This window comes from Saccostrea echinata, unplaced genomic scaffold (genome assembly GCF_033153115.1).
Source record: "Saccostrea echinata isolate AGI-Se365-2 ecotype Australia unplaced genomic scaffold, CSIRO_AGI_Sech_v1 ptg000048l, whole genome shotgun sequence".
Taxonomy (NCBI): domain Eukaryota; kingdom Metazoa; phylum Mollusca; class Bivalvia; order Ostreida; family Ostreidae; genus Saccostrea; species Saccostrea echinata.
The window spans coordinates 2,409,632-2,431,748 of NW_026889797.1; the positions used below are offsets into that span (position 1 = coordinate 2,409,632).

The 22,117-nt window shown below is 33.6% G+C and overlaps 2 protein-coding genes across 2 annotated transcripts; one reads left to right on the forward strand and one right to left on the reverse strand.

The window, feature by feature from the left end:
- Window positions 1-918: 918 nt before the first annotated feature.
- On the reverse strand, window positions 919-3,803 carry LOC133203164 (B-cell receptor CD22-like). Its single transcript, XM_061339008.1, has 4 exons — window positions 3,599-3,803; window positions 2,909-3,181; window positions 1,908-2,177; window positions 919-1,193 (listed from the first exon to the last, which is right to left on the reverse strand). The coding sequence occupies exons 1-4, from the start codon at window positions 3,801-3,803 to the stop codon at window positions 919-921; spliced, it is 1,023 nt and encodes a 340-aa protein (XP_061194992.1).
- Window positions 3,804-10,073: 6,270 nt separating this feature from the next.
- Window positions 10,074-20,320, forward strand: LOC133203165 (MAM domain-containing glycosylphosphatidylinositol anchor protein 1-like). Its single transcript, XM_061339009.1, has 4 exons — window positions 10,074-10,331; window positions 19,507-19,758; window positions 19,840-20,115; window positions 20,307-20,320. The coding sequence occupies exons 1-4, from the start codon at window positions 10,127-10,129 to the stop codon at window positions 20,318-20,320; spliced, it is 747 nt and encodes a 248-aa protein (XP_061194993.1). The 5' UTR covers window positions 10,074-10,126.
- Window positions 20,321-22,117: the final 1,797 nt, after the last annotated feature.

Consider the following 22,117-nt stretch of genomic DNA (forward strand, 5'->3'; position numbering starts at 1 on the left):
CATAAATTTAATAGTTCTCTCTGTTTTAACAATTTCTTTTTCGTGCGATATCTCGAGAAGCCTTTGAGCTTTTGCAATTAAATTTTATACCACCACTCCCTATGGCCTACGAAAGATCTCTATTCATTTTAAGGTCAAAAGATCAAAGGCCAAGGTTGTTAATTCATACATTTTGCCTGTGTGTAACACTTTCTTTTCTGGCGATATCTGAAGAAGCTTCTGAGCTTTTACAACGAAATTTTATACCGTAATTCCCTGCGGCCTCGCTCGCCCCTGTCAAAGTGCCCCGCCAATTTCTTTTTTTTCTTTTTTTTCTTTTTTTCTTTTTTTTTTTTTTTTTTTTTTTTTTTTTTTTTTGATTTTGCTCATTTATTTATTTATTTATTTTTTTCAAAACTGAAAAAGGAAATCTGTTGGCATTGATCGGGTTAAAAGTTTTGAGTTACTCCCCGTTTGTATTAAAAGTCGCTTGGCACTTTTTTTGCATAGGATCATATTGCGAGTTATTATACAGGTTATCGGCGGACTTTATATTACATTTATTAAAACTGTTTAGTAAAGGCTAAATTAATGGTTTCTTAAATGTGACTTATAGGTGCTTAAATGATACCTTCTAGACAATCTTTAAGTCACCATACAGCCACCATCAAGCCAAAATTTATCAGTGCGTAATGTCCATACTCCATTTAGCTATCATTAAACCACATTTAAACAAATATTAAGTCAAAATTTCGCAGGCGATGAAACAGCTTTTATGGGAAAAATACTGTCTATAATACATGTGATGTCTTCTTGCAAATAATATAGGTGGAATTTATACAAGGGTATAAATGTTAAGACTGTACATCAACTTGTATTTCAGATGGTCTAGACGTTCCAGTGGAGTTGTAAGTTTTACTTTAAAAAAATATAGCAATACTAACATTGTATATCCACTTGTATTGAAGCTGGTGAAGACACCCCTATAGAGTTGACAGCTATACAGCTGTAGGTCCCTGACCGTTCTCTCTGTATGTTGGGTATTGTGTAGGTAGACCCTGTATGGAGGACATTACTGGGACTGTCTGTCTTGATCCAGCTCCATCTGATATCTGTGTTAGGATTGGCAGCAGTCAAAGTACATGTCATTGTAGCAGTTTGACCTTCTACAATCCTGTATGGTCTTAAAATAGTGGTATTTACCTCTGGTCTGTCTAAAAGACAAATGATTATGACGAATCTCTGGAATAAAAAGGTTATCGTAAAGATGTTTAGATTTTAAAATGATCCTTGAAATTATAATTCCTTTGGACCAGGGAATGATTCAAAAGCATATATTAATTTGTTTTCATGTTTATAAAAAAGTTTTTACAGAGATGGTAAATAGTAAAGCCATTTAACCGTCAATCTAGAATAAGCCTACACTACTACAATTTGCATGGATATCGACATGATGAATTGTAATTTTTCTAAGCTTTTTCATTATACAGTGTATATTGTATATTGGGAAAAAACTATCCAAATCCTACAAAGTTAATATGTGTAAAGCTCTCATGATGTAAATTTTATCACCTCTTCTAGTTTTCTGTTAATATCACATGTATGGATGTATATGCATATGATTACTTTTGCCTTATATCCTCAGAAGTATTCAATGAAAATAATATTAAAATACACATCATGGGGCACTGAGGCTAATGTAAATGCCTGCGATTGACTATTATTGAAAAGTATATTTTACTTACCTGTACAAATATATGTTAATAGTAAACATACCGCATTTGTAATGTACTGCATGTAGGTGTCCTTTTAGAGTTTGAATTCATACCAAGGTATTATTGTTAAAATTGTACATCAACTTGTATTGCAGACGGTTTAGACGTCCCAGTTGAGTTGTTAGTTATACTTAAAAATATATTATTACTTACATTGTACATCCACTTGTATTGAAGCTGGTGAAGACACCCCTATGGAGTTGACAGCTCTACAGCTGTAGGTCCCTGACCGTTCTCTCTGTATGTTGGGTATTATGTAAGTAGACACTGTATGGAGAACATCACTGGGACTGTCTGTCTTGATCCAGCTCCATCTGATGTCTGTGTTAGGATTGGCAGCAGTCACACTACATGTAATTGTAGCAGTCTGACTTTCTTCAATCCTGTATGGACTTAAAATAGTGGTATTTACCTCTGGTCTGTCTAAAAGACAAATGATTATGACGAATCTCTGGAATAAAAAGGTCATCGTGAAAATGTTTAAAATTTAAAATGATCTTTGAAATTATAATTCCTTTTGACCAGAGAATAATTCAATGACATACATTAAATTGATTCATGTTAATGCCAAAAAAAAAAGTTTATACAGTGATGGTTAATAATAAAACCGTTTAACCCTCAATCTAGAATAAGCCTACACTGCCATAAATTGCATGGATATCGACATGATGAATTGTAATTTTTCTAAGGTTTTTCATTAAACAGTGTATATTGTATATTGGGAAAAAACTATCCAAATCCTACAAAGTTATTATGTGTAAAGCTCTCATGATGAAAATTTCATCGCCTCTTCTTGTTTTCTGTTAATATCGCATGTATGGATGTATGTGCATATACATGTACATGTAATTACTTTTGCCCTATATCGTCAGAAGTATTCAATGAAATTAATATTGAAATACACATCATGGGGCACTGAGGCTAATGTAGATGTCTGCGATAGACTAATATTGAAAACTACATTTTACATACGTGTACAAATATATGTTAATAGTAAACATACCGCATTTGTAATGTACTGCATGTAGGTATCCTTTTAGAGTTTGAATTCATACCAAGGTATTATTGTTAAAATTGTACATCAACTTGTATTGCAGACGATTTAGACGTCCCAGTTGAGTTGTTAGTTATACTAAAAATATATTATTACTTACATTGTACATCCACTTGTATTGTAGCTGGTGAAGACACCCCTATGGAGTTGTCGGCTCTACAGCTGTAGGTCCCTGACCGTTCTCTCTGTATGTTGGGTATTGTGTAGGTAGACCGTGTATGTAGGACATTACTGGGACTGTCTGTCTTGATCCAGCTCCATCTGATGTCTGAGTTAGGATTAGCAGCAGTCAAAGTACATGTCATTGTAGCAGTCTGACCTTCTACAATCCTGTATGGACTTAAAATCGTAGTAAGATTCACCTCTGGTCTATCTAAAAGACAAATGATTATGACGAATCTCTGGAATAAAAAGGTTATCGTTAAAGTGTTTAAAATTTAAAATGATCTTTGAAATTATAATTCCTTTGGACCAGAGAATAATTCAATAAGTATCCCTAAATCGTCAGAAGTATTCAATGAAATTAATATTGAAATACACATCATGGGCACTGAGGCTAATGTAGATGTCTGCGATAGATATTATTGAAAACTAACTTTTACATACATGTACAAATATATGTTAATAGTAAACATACCGCATTTGTAATGTACTGCATGTAGGTATCCTTATAGAGTTTGAATTTATATCAAGGTATTATTGTCAAAATTGTACATCAACTTGTATTGCAGACGGTTTAAACGTCCCAGTTGAGTTGTTAGTTATATTTAAAAAATATATTATTACTTACATTGTACATCCACTTGTATTGTAGCTGGTGAAGACACCCCTATGGAGTTGTCGGCTCTACAGCTGTAGGTCCCTGACCGTTCTCTCTGTATGTTGGGTATTGTGTAGGTAGACCGTGTATGGAGGACATTACTGGGACTGTCTGTCTTGGTCCAGATCCATCTGATGTCTGTGTCAGGATTAGCAGCAGTTACAGTACATGTCATTGTAGCAATCTAACCTTCTACAATCTTGTATGGACTTAAAATAGTGGTATTCACCTCTGGTCTACCTACAGTGAACAAAATAAGTACATGTATGCATACAAGAAGTATCAACTTTTACTTCTAAAAAGAAGCACATAAAAAACCCTTAAATAGGAAGAAGATAAAAATAAAGGAAAATAAAATATAGAATCAAGGAATCAGTTAATTAATATCTTCAGTGCATTAGTTAGTAAGGTGTAAATCAGATATTGATACTTAAAACTTTTTAAAAGGTTTTCTTTAAATCACCCCTGTTTACGAAAGAAAATATTGCCCAAACAACGCGTTTGTTCCTTCAACTCGACTTTTAGACATATTGAATGACGTATTATCAATTTACAATAGTTACTTCTATTCATATGCCGACTTTCACCTTTTTTATGCTCGATACTTTCCTGAATTCAATTTTATACTACGAATTCGTTCCGATCGACTGAATTTCGTTTTCCTCTACTGATATAGCGTTTTTATTTGTTTTTTGCAGTTTATTTTCAAATTTTAATATTTACTCTTCATAACTAATTCAATTTAAAGAAAAAAAAATACAGTTTTGTTGCCATAATTGCTTTACGCGATAAGTGTCATTTATCAAAGAAGAATAGACTAAACTTGATAACTCTCTCGTCTTAGGGATCAAAAATCCCTATGCTACGATAGATGCGCGTCAATTATTTCTGCATCATCGCTTCGACAGAGGAAATAGGCATACAGTCTATGCTTCACCATCAAGATACCGTTATAGCTATTAAGTTGGTACTTCTTTAATAGAATATATTGGTATGTATTACACATCTGACGAGGCGTTAAAACCTCAGTAGTCGGTGAATGTTTTTATCATCATCAATGAAAATAATATAAACAAATGTTTACTCAGTAAACGATATGCCTTGGAAATATTTAGAGCTACTTCTCAAGTTAAAAACATATAAATATCCAAAGTTAGTTACTGATATAGATATCATCATTGCAAACATGGAATTACACAGTCGACCAATTTGCAGAAAGATACATCGGTTATAATGAGTATCAAAATCGCTCTGGGCTAGTCCAGGTCTTCAACAGTCTACTGCAAGGAAAGCAAATCCTGGTGACTAGATGATGCCGTGTGCAAACACCTAACATCACAACCACTCTGATTCTCCAGGCGTCGTTTGCTGATCTACTTTCGAAGATTATATCTGCCTATGATGGAGGTACAGGTACAATGTAACAACCATCTTCCGACAATGACATATGCTTAATTTTCAATAGCAGCAACTATGTAAAGCCAATAGCTGTATCATCACAATCAGCTTATTCATCACTTACAAATGCTGACCTTGTTGCCAATAGTACACCAAATTCTTTAAGAAGAATTGGGTACATGAATATTTTACTGTAAACACACAGAAAAACCATCTCTAGCAAGGCATTTGTCCACACCTGCACAGATTTCTTCCGCTTAAGCCAGATGATGAATCCTACCAGTATTTTGACGTTCTTGTTGAATTAGTATTCTAACAAGTAAAGCAAAAGGCCATCAATTAAAACATCGACAAATGCATTTTCATAAACGCATAGTTCTCCTCATTTATCCAGTCAATTTTCAAATATATAAATATCACGCACGCCGCTCAGCAAACACGATGTACAGTACCCGCATCGTTATTCTTTACAGGATACACGAAACGATAGGATACACGCACGATAGGACAGGATACACGCACGATAGGATAAACGCAAAACACGATAAACGCAAAATACGATAAACGCAAAACACGATAGACCTGATAAACGATCTTCACGATAGGATAAACGCAAAACCTGATAGGATTGTTTCAAAATGCAAAACGTTTTTTTTTGACAAGACGAAAAGTTTCCTTTTTGATATACTGTAATATGATAATTTTAATTATTTACAAAGCCGCAAATCGAAATGATAAAACACTTGAAATTTATCATGATAAAACATTTGAAGTAATTATGCTTTGTAAAAGATACGGTGTTTTTGTCAACAAAATTGATCGTCATCGAATTCAAACTGTAATTATTTTAAGATTAATTCCACTCTATGATGGAAATTAGGCGATTTTTTGTGTAATTATACCAATGTCGAAATTCCTTCGAATCGATAAATTTGAATTTTGAGTCCGTAGACAAGCGAAGTTTTACATCCAAGTGCAATAAATTCTCAAAACGCTATAAATATATTCATTATTTTAACAAATAAATTCATAACAAGCATTATTGATTTTTTTAAGGAAAAACATTTAAAAAAAAAATGAAATATTTGGATTCATCTATCGTAGCATAGGGATTTTTGATGTCTAAGACGAGAGAGTTATCAAGTTTAGTCTATTCTTCTTTGATAAATGACACTTATCGCGTAAAGCAATTATGGCAATAAAACTGTATTTTTTTTTCTTTAAATTGAATTAGTTATGAAGAGTAAATATTAAAATTTGAAAATAAACTGCAAAAAACAAATAAAAACGCTATATCAGTAGAGGAAAACGAAATTCAGTCGATCGGAACGAATTCGTAGTATAAAATTGAATTCAGGAAAGTATCGAGCATAAAAAAGGTGGAAGTCGGCATATGAATGGAAGTAACTATTGTAAATTGATAATACGTCATTCAATATGTCTAAAGGTCGAGTTGAAGGAACAAACGCGTTGTTTGGGCAATGTATTCTTTCGTAAACAGGGGTGATTTAAAGAAAACCTAGATCAGCAAACGACGCCTGGAGAATCAGAGTGGTTGTGATGTTAGGTGTTTGCACACGGCATCATCTAGTCACCAGGATTTGCTTTCCTTGCAGTAGACTGTTGAAGACCTGGACTAGCCCAGAGCGATTTTGATACTCATTATAACCGATGTATCTTTCTGCAAATTGGTCGACTGTGTAATTCCATGTTTGCAATGATGATATCTATATCAGTAACTAACTTTGGATATTTATATGTTTTTAACTTGAGAAGTAGCTCTAAATATTTCACAGGCATATCGTTTACTGAGTAAACATTTGTTTATATTATTTTCATTGATGATGATAAAAACATTCACCGACTACTGAGGTTTTAACGCCTCGTCAGATGTGTAATACATACAGTCCCTGAAACGTTCTACTTTCCCACTTGAACGGTGAGCGAACGCTGAACGAACGGTGAACGAACGCTGAACGAACGCAGAGCGAACGGTGAGTGAACGATGTGTGAACGCTGAACGCAACTTGGTGAACGATGTGTGAACGGTGAACGGTGAGCGAACGCAGAACGCGAACGGAGCGCAAACGCGAACGCAAAGTGAACGGTGAACGAACGGTGAACGCAAGATGAACGATATATTCGGAATGCCTCTGATATTTTCCTTGCATTGAAACTATTTTATTGTATTATAATGTCAGGTGCCAATAAAAAAACACACCAAAAAAAACCAAATAATAAATAAGTAAACAAACAAATGAATGAATAAATAAGTCAATAAAATGAATTCTCCAAAATTGTCCTAAGAAAGACGGTGCATGCACATTACCGGTAAGTTTTTAATCACACGATTTTTATCGCATTAAAACATTGCAATGTTGCCGAACGCTGAAGTATAAAAGATATTGTTTTTATTTGGAAAATAAAAATGTTTATTCTTATTTGATAACAAATCAGAGAAAACTTATGATTTATAGAATGAATTAAAGCCGTTGTAACTTATATTCATATATAAATATCTCCGTGTCAAGGCGATTTCGTGTAAAGTTATGAAAAAAAAATAATTACATTTATACGCTCATATTTTAAACTTTTAATACAATAATATATTATGTGTCATTTCTATTTTTCATTATGATTTATTGAGCAGACGTCTACATGTATCTCTAGATGGCCGTGATTATACTCGGACAAGATGATACAAAGATACATATTCATATTATTGTTATACATTCAATTTTCAGAACTTGATAGTTAAGTAATATGGTGTTATAGTTTTTATTAAACAGACAAATGAAAGAGAGAGAGAGAGTAATATTCAGTTTTAGCCCCCCCCCCCCCCTCCTTTCAGGCTTCACCAAATGTTTGTACCTATATCAAACAAAAACTCTGAATTTTTTTTTCTAAATATATCAGACAGTGAAAGTAACTTTTTTTTTTTATCAACAAATCATATCCATTTGTTTGACAGTCATACTCGTTTTTATTTTCCTGCTTCAAGTTCACACGAACTCCACGTGCTTGTCCTGTCAATCAAAATCATTCGACACTGTGCAGGTGTGCAGGTGTGAAAGTTTCGTCACATCGAAGACGAAGTGCGAGTATTTCCAACAAGTTATAACATTTATTATTATCATTTCTAGATTTGATTCCAACATTTGAATAATAAATTAGTAAATACATTGGGCATTAACACTTGAATGTGAAACATACTCTCTGCCAACTTCAAATACCACCGCCGACACGTGTACATTTTGATCTACTATTGTTTTGTGACTTTTTTAAGATGCATGTTTGTTTTGAGACTGAAATTTTTGTTCTAAAAAAGACCGTAGCTTTTTTGTAATGTTAATTAAAATATTCTGAAAATACGGTACTGACTAAGTCACCGATTTAGGGGGAAAGGGGGGGGTATTAATCATATCGAATGGCAAACATATAAAGTTACGGTGAAGAAAGATTTTTTTTCTCTATAACTATAGACTTTACATATTACAGTAGAGAAATTCTGTAGTGCATTACATTTTAAATAAATATTTCCTTTAACCACACTATCAATTTAATTCGTTCTAAAGATAATAAATTGACAGGATATCCGCAGTACTATGTATAACTCTCAGAACTAGTTCTATTATATTTTCTGTAGTAATTGAAAAAAAACGTATTAGAAATAAATATTTTCGTAATTTTGCAGCGTAATTATTTGACTTGAATAATTATATCTCCATTAACGATTTGTCGTCTTTAACAAAACAACAAAATGTTGCAGTGCTTGAAGTATTTGCACATTGCCCTTAGTTAAATTTAATATTTCAGCATCGTTCTACATAGGTACAGAATGTGTTTGTAACAACATTTATTTTCCAGAGTAATTTAATAAATAACCTAACAGCTAAGTTAGAATAATAAAAATATACATCGTAGATATTTTTCCTCATGAAATAATTATTCTTCAAATACGATATGTTAGTTAATAAATTAAAAAAACCTGTAACTCCTTAACTACAAAAAGATAAGTCCTTTCACTTCCGAATGACAATGAAAACTGAACGATAGGTGAATGGTGAACGCAAGGTGAACGCAAAGTGAACGGAACGAAGAGCGAACGCTGAACGCTTTGTGAACGGTGAACGCGAGCGCACGGTGAACGGTGAACGCAAAACAGTGAACGGAGAGCGAACGGTGAACGCACGGTGAACGAACGGTGAACGCACGCTGAAGGAACGGTGTACGAACGGTGAGCGAACGGAAAAATGGGAAAGTAGAACGTTTCAGGGACTGTACCAATATATTCTATTAAAGAAGTACCAACTTAATAGCTATAACGGTATCTTGATGGTGAAGCATAGACTGTATGCCTATTTCCTCTGTCGAAGCGATGATGCAGAAATAATTGACGCGCATCTATCGTAGCATAGGGATTTTTGATCCCTAAGACGAGAGAGTTATCAAGTTTAGTCTATTCTTCTTTGATAAATGACACTTATCGCGTAAAGCAATTATGGCAACAAAACTGTATTTTTTTTTCTTTAAATTGAATTAGTTATGAAGAGTAAATAATAAAATTTGAAAATAAACTACAAAAAACAAATAAAAACGCTATATCAGTAGAGGAAAACGAAATTCAGTCGATCGGAACGAATTCGTAGTATAAAATTGAATTCAGGAAAGTATCGAGCATAAAAAAGGTGGAAGTCGGCATATGAATGGAAGTAACTATTGTAAATTGATAATACGTCATTCAATATGTCTAAAGGTCGAGTTGAAGGAACAAACGCGTTGTTTGGGCAATATTTTCTTTCGTAAACAGGGGTGATTTAAAGAAAACCTTTTAAAAAGTTTTAAGTATCAATATCTGATTTACACCTTACTAACTAATGCACTGAAGATATTAATTAACTGATTCCTTGATTCTATATTTTATTTTCCTTTATTTTTATCTTCTTCCTATTTAAGGGTTTTTTATGTGCTTCTTTTTAGAAGTAAAAGTTGATACTTCTTGTATGCATACATGTACTTATTTTGTTCACTGTAGGTAGACCAGAGGTGAATACCACTATTTTAAGTCCATACAAGATTGTAGAAGGTCAGATTGCTACAATGACATGTACTGTAACTGCTGCTAATCCTGACACAGACATCAGATGGATCTGGATCAAGACAGACAGTCCCAGTAATGTCCTCCATACACGGTCTACCTACACAATACCCAACATACAGAGAGAACGGTCAGGGACCTACAGCTGTAGAGCCGACAACTCCATAGGGGTGTCTTCACCAGCTACAATACAAGTGGATGTACAATGTAAGTAATAATATATTTTTTTAAATATAACTAACAACTCAACTGGGACGTTTAAACCGTCTGCAATACAAGTTGATGTACAATTTTGAAAATAATACCTTGATATAAATTCAAACTCTATAAGGATACCTACATGCAATACATTACAAATGCGGTATGTTTACTATTAACATATATTTGTACATGTATGTAAAAGTTAGTTTTCAATAATATCTATCGCAGACATCTACATTAGCCTCAGTGCCCATGATGTGTATTTCAATATTAATTTCATTGAATACTTCTGACGATTTAGGGATACTTATTGAATTATTCTCTGGTCCAAAGGAATTATAATTTCAAAGATCATTTTAAATTTTAAACACTTTAACGATAACCTTTTTATTCCAGAGATTCGTCATAATCATTTGTCTTTTAGATAGACCAGAGGTGAATCTTACTACGATTTTAAGTCCATACAGGATTGTAGAAGGTCAGACTGCTACAATGACATGTACTTTGACTGCTGCTTATCCTAATTCAGACATCAGATGGAGCTGGATCAAGACAGACAGTCCCGTTAATGTCCTCCATACACTGTCTACCTACACAATACCCAACATACAGAGAGAACGGTCAGGGACCTACAGCTGTAGAGCCGACAACTCCATAGGGGTGTCTTCACCAGCTACAATAAAAGTGGATGTACAATGTAAGTAATAATATATTTTTAGTATAACTAACAACTCAACTGGGACGTCTAAATCGTCTGCAATACAAGTTGATGTACAATTTTAACAATAATACCTTGGTATGAATTCAAACTCTATAAGGATACCTACATGCAGTACATTACAAATGCGGTATGTTTACTATTAACATATATTTGTACACGTATGTAAAATGTAGTTTCAATATTAGTCTATCGCAGACATCTACATTAGCATCAGTGCCCCATGATGTGTATTTCAATATTAATTTCATTGAATACTTCTGACGATATAGGGCAAAAGCAATTACATGTACATGTATATGCACATACATCCATACATGCGATATTAACAGAAAACAAGAAGAGGCGATGAAATTTTCATCATGAGAGCTTTACACATAATAACTTTGTAGGATTTGGATAGTTTTTTCCCAATATACAATATACACTGTTTAATGAAAAACCTTAGAAAAATTACAATTCATCATGTCGATATCCATGCAATTTATGGCGGTGTAGGCTTATTCTAGATTGAGGGTTAAACGGTTTTATTATTAACCATCACTGTATAAACTTCTTTTTTTTGGCATTAACATGAATCAATTTAATGTATGTCATTGAATTATTCTCTGGTCAAAAGGAATTATAATTTCAAAGATCATTTTAAATTTTAAACATTTTCACGATGACCTTTTTATTCCAGCGATTCGTCATAATTATTTGTCTTTTAGACAGACCAGAGGTGAATACCACTATTTTAAGTCCATACAGGATTGTAGAAGGTCAGACTGCTACAATTACATGTAGTGTGACTGCTGCCAATCCTAACACAGACATCAGATGGAGCTGGATCAAGACAGACAGTCCCAGTGATGTTCTCCATACAGTGTCTACTTACATAATACCAAACATACAGAGAGAACGGTCAGGGACCTACAGCTGTAGAGCTGTCAACTCCATAGGGGTGTCTTCACCAGCTTCAATACAAGTGGATGTGCAATGTAAGTAATAATATATTTTTAAGTATAACTAACAACTCAACTGGGACGTCTAAACCGTCTGCAATACAAGTTGATGTACAATTTTAACAAAAATACCTTGATATAGATTCAAATTCTAAAAGGACACCTACATGCAGTACATTACAAATGCGGTATGTTTACTATTAACATATATTTGTACAGGTAAGTAAAATATACTTTTCAATAATAGTCAATCGCAGGCATTTACATTAGCCTCAGTGCCCCATGATGTGTATTTTAATATTATTTTCATTGAATACTTCTGACGATATAAGGCAAAAGTAATCATATGCATATACATCCATACATGCGATATTAACAGAAAACTAGAAGAGGTGATAAAATTTACATCATGAGAGCTTTACACATATTAACTTTGTAGGATTTGGATAGTTTTTTCCCAATATACAATATACACTGTATAATGAAAAAGCTTAGAAAAATTACATTTCATCATGCCGATATCCATGCAAATTGTAGTAGTGTAGGCTTATTCTAGATTGACGGTTAAATGGCTTTACTATTTACCATCCCTGTAAAAACTTTTTTTATAAACATGAAAAAAAATTAATGTATGCTTTTGAATTATTCTCTGGTCCAAAGGAATTATAATTTCAAGGATCATTTTAAAATCTAAACATCTTCACGATAACCTTTTTATTCCAGAGATTCGTCATAATCATTTGTCTTTTAGACAGACCAGAGGTGAATACCACTATTTTAAGACCATACAGGATTGTAGAAGGTCAGACTGCTACAATGACATGTACTTTGACTGCTGCCAATCCTAACACAGATATCAGATGGATCTGGATCAAGACAGACAGTCCCAGTAATGTCCTCCATACAGGGTCTACCTACACAATACCCAACACACAGAGAGAACGGCCAGGGACCTACAGCTGTATAGCTGTCAACTCCATAGGGGTGTCTTCACCAGCTTCAATACAAGTGGATATACAATGTTAGTATTGCTATATTTTTTTAAAGTAAAACTTACAACTCCACTGGAACGTCTAGACCATCTGAAATACAAGTTGATGTACAGTCTTAACATTTATACCCTTGTATAAATTCCACCTATATTATTTGCAAGAAGACATCACATGTATTATAGACAGTATTTTTCCCATAAAAGCTGTTTCATCGCCTGCAAAATTTTGACTTAATATTTGTTTAAATGTGGTTTAATGATAGCTGAATGGAGTATGGACATTACGCACTGATAAATTTTGGCTTGATGGTGGCTGTATGGTGACTTAAAGATTGTCTAGAAGGTATCATTTAAGCACCTATAAGTCACATTTAAGAAACCATTAATTTAGCCTTTACTAAACAGTTTTAATAAATGTAATATAAAGTCCGCCGATAACCTGTATAATAACTCGCAATATGATCCTATGCAAAAAAAGTGCCAAGCGACTTTTAATACAAACGGGGAGTAACTCAAAACTTTTAACTCGATCAATGCCAACAAATTTCCTTTTTCAGTTTTGAAAAAGAAAAAATAAATAAATAAATGAGCAAAATCAAAAAAAAAAAAAAAAAAAAAAAAAAAAAAAAAAATGGGCGGGACACTTTGACAGGGGCGAGCGAGGACGCAGGGAATTACGGTATAAAATTTCGTTGTAAAAGCTCAAAAGCTTCTTCAGATATCGCCAGAAAAGAAAGTGTTACACACAGGCAAAATGTATGAATTAACAACCTTGGCCTTTGATCTTTTGACCTTAAAATGAATAGGGATCTTTCGTAGGCCATAGGGAGTTGTGGTATAAAATTTAATTGCAAAAGCTCAAAGGCTTCTCGAGATATCGCACGGAAAAGAAATTGTTAAAACAGAGAGAACTACTAAATTTATGACCATGACCTTTGACCTTTTGACCTCAATATCTATAGGTTTTTTCTTTAGGTGATAGGAAGTTGCTATGTAAAATTTCATTGAAACGTTCAAAGCTTCTCGAGATATTGCACGGAAACGAATGTGTTACAGACAGAGGGAAAGATAAAGGGGCGGAATCAATTTCCCCCACTTTCAGTGAAAGCGGGAGCGAAGAAAACATACGCTTGAATAATGAACAAAAGTGTTTTACGATGCTTGTATCTTTTTAAAAATAGACGTATATTGGAGCAATATGTCAGCTTAATTTTAGGTGTTCAAGGTGATTCCCTGATTATTATTACGTGCTTGACGTCCTTTTCTCAGAATAGCACTAAGCTGGCTTAAAAAAATGTACGCAAACGAAAATGCTTCGTATTTCAATACACGTTTCATTTCATAATTCATGCTTCAAATGCATCCTAATGCATTTCGTTAAAATTTTAGACATTTAACTTTCATTCTATACCCGAAATATGTCATCAATATATCAGTTGTCTTAATTATTGTGAATTTAATTGAGGCATGTGAATTCCCTACAATTCTGCTTGTTGAGCATCAATTTTTCCTTGTGGGCTGGATCCATCTTTTTTCTGTGAAATCAGTAAATGGCTTGCTTTTTTCATCGATGATCCTTCATTTTGCAAGGGAAAATGTTGATTTTGCAATTGAATCTGTTGATTTTAGTTTAATCTGTTTGTTTTGTATTTCGGTATGTTTTTGCAAATTAATTCTTTATATATTTTGCGTTACGGTCCTTTTATACCCTTACTTCCATTATTTATTTATTCTTTAATTTAGTGAAGAATAATTAAGAACATTAAGGCTTTCAGAACGGGGTGCGTTGAGTACATTCGCAGACCCCTTTATGTTGTGTAAAATCAAAAATGCGTCGTCCTATTTTAAAAACCCCACAAAAAGAAGATTTTTTTAGGCCGCCTTATCACTCAGGTTACCTATTGCAATCAGTTTTCGGCCGTCGCCGTGCGAAGTGGTTGTGTGTCTCGTGTTTACATTTGAACATTTTCAACTTCTCCGGAACAAATGAACTGATTTCAATCAATCTTAGCATAAAGCATCCTATGAAGAACAACAATTCTGAATTTCATGTCCCCCACTTTCTATTTCTCATATTGCGAAAACGTATTATTTCTTTGAAAATATTTTTTTTTTTTGTCCCTTGGTATTTAATAGAAAATAATAAGTGAATGATTATAATGAGAAAAAAAAATCCTTCAAGGTTTTGAAATCCATGACAAGGTGGGGCTAATAGCTCATGTAGTGAAAATGCATAAATTCTTCCAAAATCTATTTCTCTTCGACTGAGTACTAAGCCGACAAGCTAAGTGAATAATTCTGCTTAGCAAGTGTGCCTCTTTTTCCAAGATTGTAAAATTCATACCCCTTGAGTCAGGTGTTCCGGAGTTAGGGTTGGGCTGCATGTATTGATTATATAGGAAAATGAATTAATTCTTTGAAAATCTTCTATTCTACTGAATATATAGCAGACAAAATCAGTGCATTGTTATGAGGATCAAAAATGCCTCTTCCAGCTATGAAATCCATGATTCTTGGGTCAGGGGTTCTGGAGTAAAGACGTGACTTTATTGATCACATATTAAGATGGATTTTTATGTAACCCCAAACCAAGTCAGGGGACATATTGCTATCGGTACGCATGGAAACATTGTCCGGGGACTTCCCCGGCTTGTTGTCGGAACTTTCCATAAAAGATGATGACCAGCTGCATATGTGTAGGAAAAAAGTTCAGTTTCAACATGGTTAACGTTGCCATGGAAACGTACTAAAAGTGAAGAATTTTGTCCAGAAGTGCTTAGAGAATCGTAATGAATCTTCATAGAAATGATAACCAGTAGTTGTAGTTCTAAATTCTAAATTTTCAAACCACATGGAAAACAGAAGATAAGTAAACATTGCTAAACTTCGATTTTTACACAAATTGCTCAGGCAATTATTTTGAAACGTGTAAGGATTGTTCCCTACAATTTGTCAACGTAATGTCTATTAAAAAAAATAGAATCCTTTGCAAACAGTTACCTTAGGAATGAAAGAAACAGAAAAAGGTTAATAAACGCACAGATGATTTCCGAGGTAGCTTGAACAATTGTGATGAATATTTGCAAGAATTATGATTATTCAGTCAACATTCAAAAAATTCCTACCGTTGCCATAGAAAAAGGATTTTTTTTTAGTTTCATTTTTCTCAATAACTACTAAAGCAAACTTTTCAAAACTTTATTGGTTTAATCCTTTCCATGTATCACAGCAGTTTCTGCATAAAATGAATTTGATGGTCAGTGGATGGAAGTCGGGACAACTTATTGTTTTTTATTCACCTTTCTTTTGCTTTGGAGCGTTCTCGTAGAAAGCTCAGAAAACCTCTATCAAACTTCATGGAAATAAAGGTCAACACCCATAGTTGTGCGGATATTTATCAAATTTGCAAAGGATGTCTATCTAAAAACGGAAAAATTCCTATTTGCACTTTCTTGATACGAGTGGCCAATAAAAGTTGTATATACGTTCATGATTTATCTTTTTAAAGCTGTAAATCATTCAATTCCTTTGTCTTTTTTATTTCTTTCTCGTCTAATAATCTTAGGGCACGTAAAGGCTAATCTGAAAAGCTTTCAATTTCACCAGTTTCTTGATATGATTAAGAAGAAAGAAAATATCATAGCATTTCCATAAAACGTAGGACCAACGTTTCTTAAACACTAAAAACTATTCATTTTGCTTTCATTTAAGTAGTTTGAGGGGACAGCACCGGTATAATACACATAGTACGGAACGTAGAGATTAACCTTCTCTGGTGACAGACAAGAGACGGAAAACGTTCCTATTGCCATAGAAACGAGTTTCCATAAAAAAAAAGTTTTTATATGTTATATAACAGGTGGGCGCATTTTTATTTTCCTCCTTTTCAAATATATAAGACCATATCATAGTTTACCCCCTTCTTCTCTATATATATTTATATCTTTCTCTTGTTGTTAAGAAAGCAAGTTCTGCTTTGTGTTTTGGATTTCAAGTGAAATGACCTTGACTTTCCTATCAAAGGCAACCCTTCATCTTGAAGTTTTCAAAATGCTACCGCTTAATACTCACTACAAAATGATGGTTAATTAACATGTCATTTTTTTCAAGATTCCCCCCCCCCCCCTTCGAAACAGCTAGGGCAATACGCAGATATAAAATTTACAATTAAAGAAGATTTTAAGAGTTTCATTAACAAAATTCACTTCCGCTGATGTGATCTGATATTTTGGCAGCATTCAGTCTTCTTCTGTTTTGTCTGAAGATTTTTTTTTACTAATTTTATTAACTATTAAATTATCTTTAAAGTAGCTATTGTCGGCTGTATTCATTAGCATTTCACATTTTCTTGTTAATATATTGCTTGCATATGAATGAATACTTCATACAATAATAGTTAGAATCATTAAAATTTAATTTCCATCGTTTTTATTAATTTGAACTGGAATCCGCTCCCGCACTTGCGTGAAGGCCTAACCACTACTTTTTAGCAAATGCAAGTTCATGATTCTGATAAATTAAGAAAGTTTAAACATACATTATCATCTCATAAAAAATAGCTCCTGTCTTATGTAAAAATACCCGTTTTGAAGAGGAATATTCAGGAATAATTTTGCTTCAGCCATGTTTTGACATGAATCTGACATTCTGTTAATTAAGGTGCTCCGTTCCGCCCTCTACAGAAGGCTATTCCTGATATCGGAGAAAGATTTATTAATTTTATTTTATACCAATCTGATCTCTCAAAAACAATTTTCTTCTAGATAATAATTTATAAAGCTTGTGTGTGAAAGGGGGGGGGGGTCTTTTTCTACGAATACTCACCTTTTGAAGTATTGGAATAATCTTACTGCTTACGGTTCAGTTCAGAGTGACTTACGCTATTGCTTGCAATAGCAAATTTTCCATTTTTTTTTTTTTTGGAAACTCTATACTTCTTCAAAGTTCTGAAATAAATGGCCCCTGATACAAAAATTTTGGAATGAGATTGGGGCTTCGTATTGAAATATTTACTCCGTAGCTTTGTGCATTGTTTTTTTTTTTTTTTTCATAAAGCATATTGTATGCATCTTATTCAAAGTTTAATGTAATGGCCAATATCGATATAGGAATGAGCATTAAATTTTGTTGAGTACTTCCCTTTATTAAAAATTCTATCGCAATTATGTCATAAATCTTTGATCAACCATAGTACATCTAAACTATCTAGAAATTTTGTTGCTCTTTGTTGACTATTAAATGATGTTGGGGCTAATGAGGGCTTATCAAGACGACATATTCCAAATACTCAAGCTTTCCTTGCTAGATATAAATAATTCAGTATCTTTATTCTTGTTTAAATGATAAGTCACTTATACTAAGCTTTTTGTGTCTCGTTATTAGCAGACCTACTTTTGTATTCATTCGACGCAGAATTTATTTTAAAAAAAACTTCTACATAAAAAAGAGTTTCTAGCTGTTGTCTTCAATTCGACATTAAGATGAATCGAAGTCGTTTTATAGATTAAAAAGATTTCTTTTTATTCCCACGTCGATTTATGTATCCATTGAACTCGAAATAAAGGACCCCATAGAGTCTGACACATCTGTTTCATATATAGATGTTTCACTTGATGGAAAACTGACAACTATACCATGTTGATAAGCATGATGACTTCAACATTTCCGCCGTTAATTCCCCTTATTTAAATAGTAATATACTCTTATCACCTACATATGGAGTATATTTATCCCAGTTGATAAGATATACAAGAGCATGTTTTACGTAGGGACAGTTTCTAAATGAGGCAGGCTATTGACACATAGGATAATGATACAGATATATAAACAATCTCGTTAAATGCAACATTTCGCAGAATCTATGTTCCACACAATGACCTTGTTTGCAAGCACAATCTGTCCTTAGATCGAATCTTGACTGACTTTTTATCATGCAAATTGTTAGGCCATTACTTCACACTGATTTTTTATGAATGTTCCGTTTACTCGATCATGACAAAGAGCACACGGCGGATGTGACATGTCGGCAGGGGATGTTAACTCCTCCATGAAAACTGAACCCACATATATTTTTCAGAAATATATGTTAGATCTACTCATAATTTGCATTGTTTTAAACGAAAAAAATGTTACATAATTGACAAAACTTAAATTTGTCTTGAATGGATCACATCCTCTGCCTACAGAGCGAGCGCTCTACAGAATAAGCAACAGGGTTTCTTTGTTCAAAAAAATTTGCGCTGAACGGGTAGGCAAATCCTAATCCGATTGCCTTTTCATGAAAGAACTTTACATAAATGACTAGAAATAGCATTGAAATAGTGTACAATCTTTTCATTTTTGTATTAAAAAAATCACTCTATTCCGGTTAAATTGAACATGCTTTATATTTAAAGAAAGTTTATTGTTAAAAAAAGTGTTATAATTAAACCATTATTTTACGAGCAATGATAATGTAAATTTTAAACATGTTTATGTTCATAAAGACTATATACATAATCTATGGAATTTTATGATACATTTATTCAGATGGTCCAGCTATGGTAATGTTTTTCCCAGATGTCATGACCATTAATAAAACAGAAAATCAAACACTATTCCCGGTTCATTGTGCAGCTGTCTGTAACCCTAAGTGTACATACCGATGGACAGGTGTGGCTACTGTGAATTCAGGAATGTTAGACCTTGGAGTACTTAAGCGTACAGAGAGAGGGAATTACACATGCACTGCTAGCAACAGCATCAGTTCCTCCTCAAGAACCATCAGTGTTTATGTCAACTGTATGTATAAAAATTACTGTGAGGCCTACGGATATAAATCATTGATTCTGAATGTTTGTTTTTACCAAAATAATTTTGTAGATCCTCCAACGGTAGAAGTATTCCAAGACAGTGGCAACACGACGTATGAAGAATCCTCGCCATTCAGCATCACTTGTAAAGTTGACAGCTATCCTTTTTCTGACTTAAACATTATGAATGTAGATACTGGAGAAGAAAAGGCATCGGATGGACCATTAGTATCCCTTACATACAGAGAGTCATCTGCCAAGTGTTATCACACTGCAAATTATTCCTGCTACAGTACAAATTCATATGGATCTACTTCATCATCTTTACAACAAATATTTATACTTTGTAAGTTTTTTTTTTTTTTTTTTTTTTTTACATTTTCTGATATTGTGGCTTGTAAATATTCGAATGATCGAAGCAAGTGGAAGGACATACAATGTACATTTTTATGTTTCCTGTCAATAAAATGTCTCTTCATGGGAAGTAAAGAGACCTTTCAATTAAAACTGTAAAGGGATTTTCAGTGACTTTTTTAGTGGTCATTCAGTAACTGAACGGCAGACACATTTCAGTGACCTTTAAATTACCTTTTAGCCATAAATCAGGCACATTTCAGTCTACATTCAGGGGACACATTTCAGTTATCTTTCAGATATCCTTCTGTACCCTAACCGTCCTCTTTAAGTTGCCTTTCACTGACCTGTCTGTTATTTTTCAATCGTCATTAAGAACATTTTTTTCCGCTTTTCATTCAAATTGATATACTCGACTATAAGTTCGTTTTTTGGAGTTAAATCTTGGTCCAAAACTCTGTGTCGGACTTATAGTCAAATCTTGAAAAAAATGTATTTTTCTAGACGGCAAATGTAGAATTAAAAAAAAAAATCCGATGATTATCGTTTACAAAAGTCTGAACACACTATATAGTTATGCATTCTAAGATTATGCACAAATATTTTTATTCAACCTTAAGTGTGTATAATTTATTTTGATAACCATGAACACAGCTTGATTTTCGGGGTGCATGCCACTAAGTTAATACAGTGTCAGGTAAGCGATGCAGGTAATTGCGAGACAATAATTGTTAAGTAAACGAAGGAAACCTTAATCATGATAATTGCCAAAAATAGTTCAAGTGTATTGCAGATATTGCTTGGACATTAAGCACCTCGTAATTGAAAAAAAAAAAAAAAAATCGGCGTCATTTCTCAAGATGTTTGAGCATGTTGACTTGGAATGGTCAATTGATTCTGGCAAAAAATTGTAACGACTTATAAGCAGGTCTATATCAAATCCCCCAATATAAGTTAAAAAAGAACAACCGACTTATAGGCGGACCGACCTATTGGCGAATATATACGGTAAGTAACAATTTCTTAACAATTTAATAAAGTTTACACCATAAATATCAAAGTTTTCATAGTTATCACTAAAATATTCCAGAGTCCTCATAGTTATCACTATAGAGCCATAGTAATCACTATAGTAAATCAAAGTGGTAGAGTTATCACTATAGTGAATTAACTATAGTTTCCATAGTGTCAAAGTTATCAATATAGTTATCGATATAACTATGAAATATATGGAGATGACGAACAGTATTCAAGCTCAAAAGTCCATTAAACATTACAAAATAGGTGCAAAGCAAACACGAACCTCCAAAACATCAGAGGTGGGATCAGGTGCCATGGTGGAGTGAGCATCCTCTGCTGACGGGTCACACCCGCTGTGTGCTCCTTGTCATGATCAGGAATAACGGAAAAATCCGTCGACAATTCAGTGTGTAAATAATGGCCTAAAAATTAGTATGAAAAACGTCAGTCAGCTTTGACTCAATGATGAATTGTATTTGCTGACAAGGTCATTGTATCGACCATAGAACTTACGGAATGATGACTTTAAACGAAACTGCTGATATTCTTGTTTCATCAACTTGTTTGTCAATAATTTACCTCGTTTTAGAAATTGTACATACGTAGAGCAAGCTCTTGCGTATCGAATCAACTGAGAGATATAAACCCCGTATGCAGGCGATGAAGGTATATTGCTGCATAAGTAAGGGAAGTTGACGTTTGAAAAGTTAAAGTCATCACGTTTATCTTAAATCTTGGTTGTTAGATTACCATTAACGTCTTTTTCAAGTAAAATATCCAAATATGAAACAGATGTGTCAGACTCTGTAGTATCTTTTATCTCAAGCTTGCCGGGATATATCGTATCGACATAAGGATGGAAATAGCCATTGTTAATTGACAATACGTCGTCGACATATCTAAACGTCGAGTTGAAGGCCACAGCAAGTGTTTTCTTCTTTTCACGTATAGTCGCCCGCGTGGCGCAGTGCTTA

What these genes read in the sequence shown, in the direction of transcription:
- LOC133203164 (XM_061339008.1), bottom strand. Translation starts at nt 3,803, where the DNA reads ATGACATGTACTGTAACTGCTGCTAATCCTGACACAGACATCAGATGG. An exon ending in AATACAAGTGGATGTACAAT is followed by an intron (nt 3,182 to 3,598) that starts GTAAGTAATAAT and finishes TTTGTCTTTTAG; the next exon opens with ATAGACCAGAGGTGAATCTT. An exon ending in AATACAAGTGGATGTACAAT is followed by an intron (nt 2,178 to 2,908) that starts GTAAGTAATAAT and finishes TTTGTCTTTTAG; the next exon opens with ACAGACCAGAGGTAAATACC.
- LOC133203165 (XM_061339009.1), top strand. Translation starts at nt 10,127, where the DNA reads ATGACATGTACTGTAACTGCTGCTAATCCTGACACAGACATCAGATGG. An exon ending in AATACAAGTGGATGTACAAT is followed by an intron (nt 10,332 to 19,506) that starts GTAAGTAATAAT and finishes ACATTTATTCAG; the next exon opens with ATGGTCCAGCTATGGTAATG. An exon ending in CATCAGTGTTTATGTCAACT is followed by an intron (nt 19,759 to 19,839) that starts GTATGTATAAAA and finishes ATAATTTTGTAG; the next exon opens with ATCCTCCAACGGTAGAAGTA.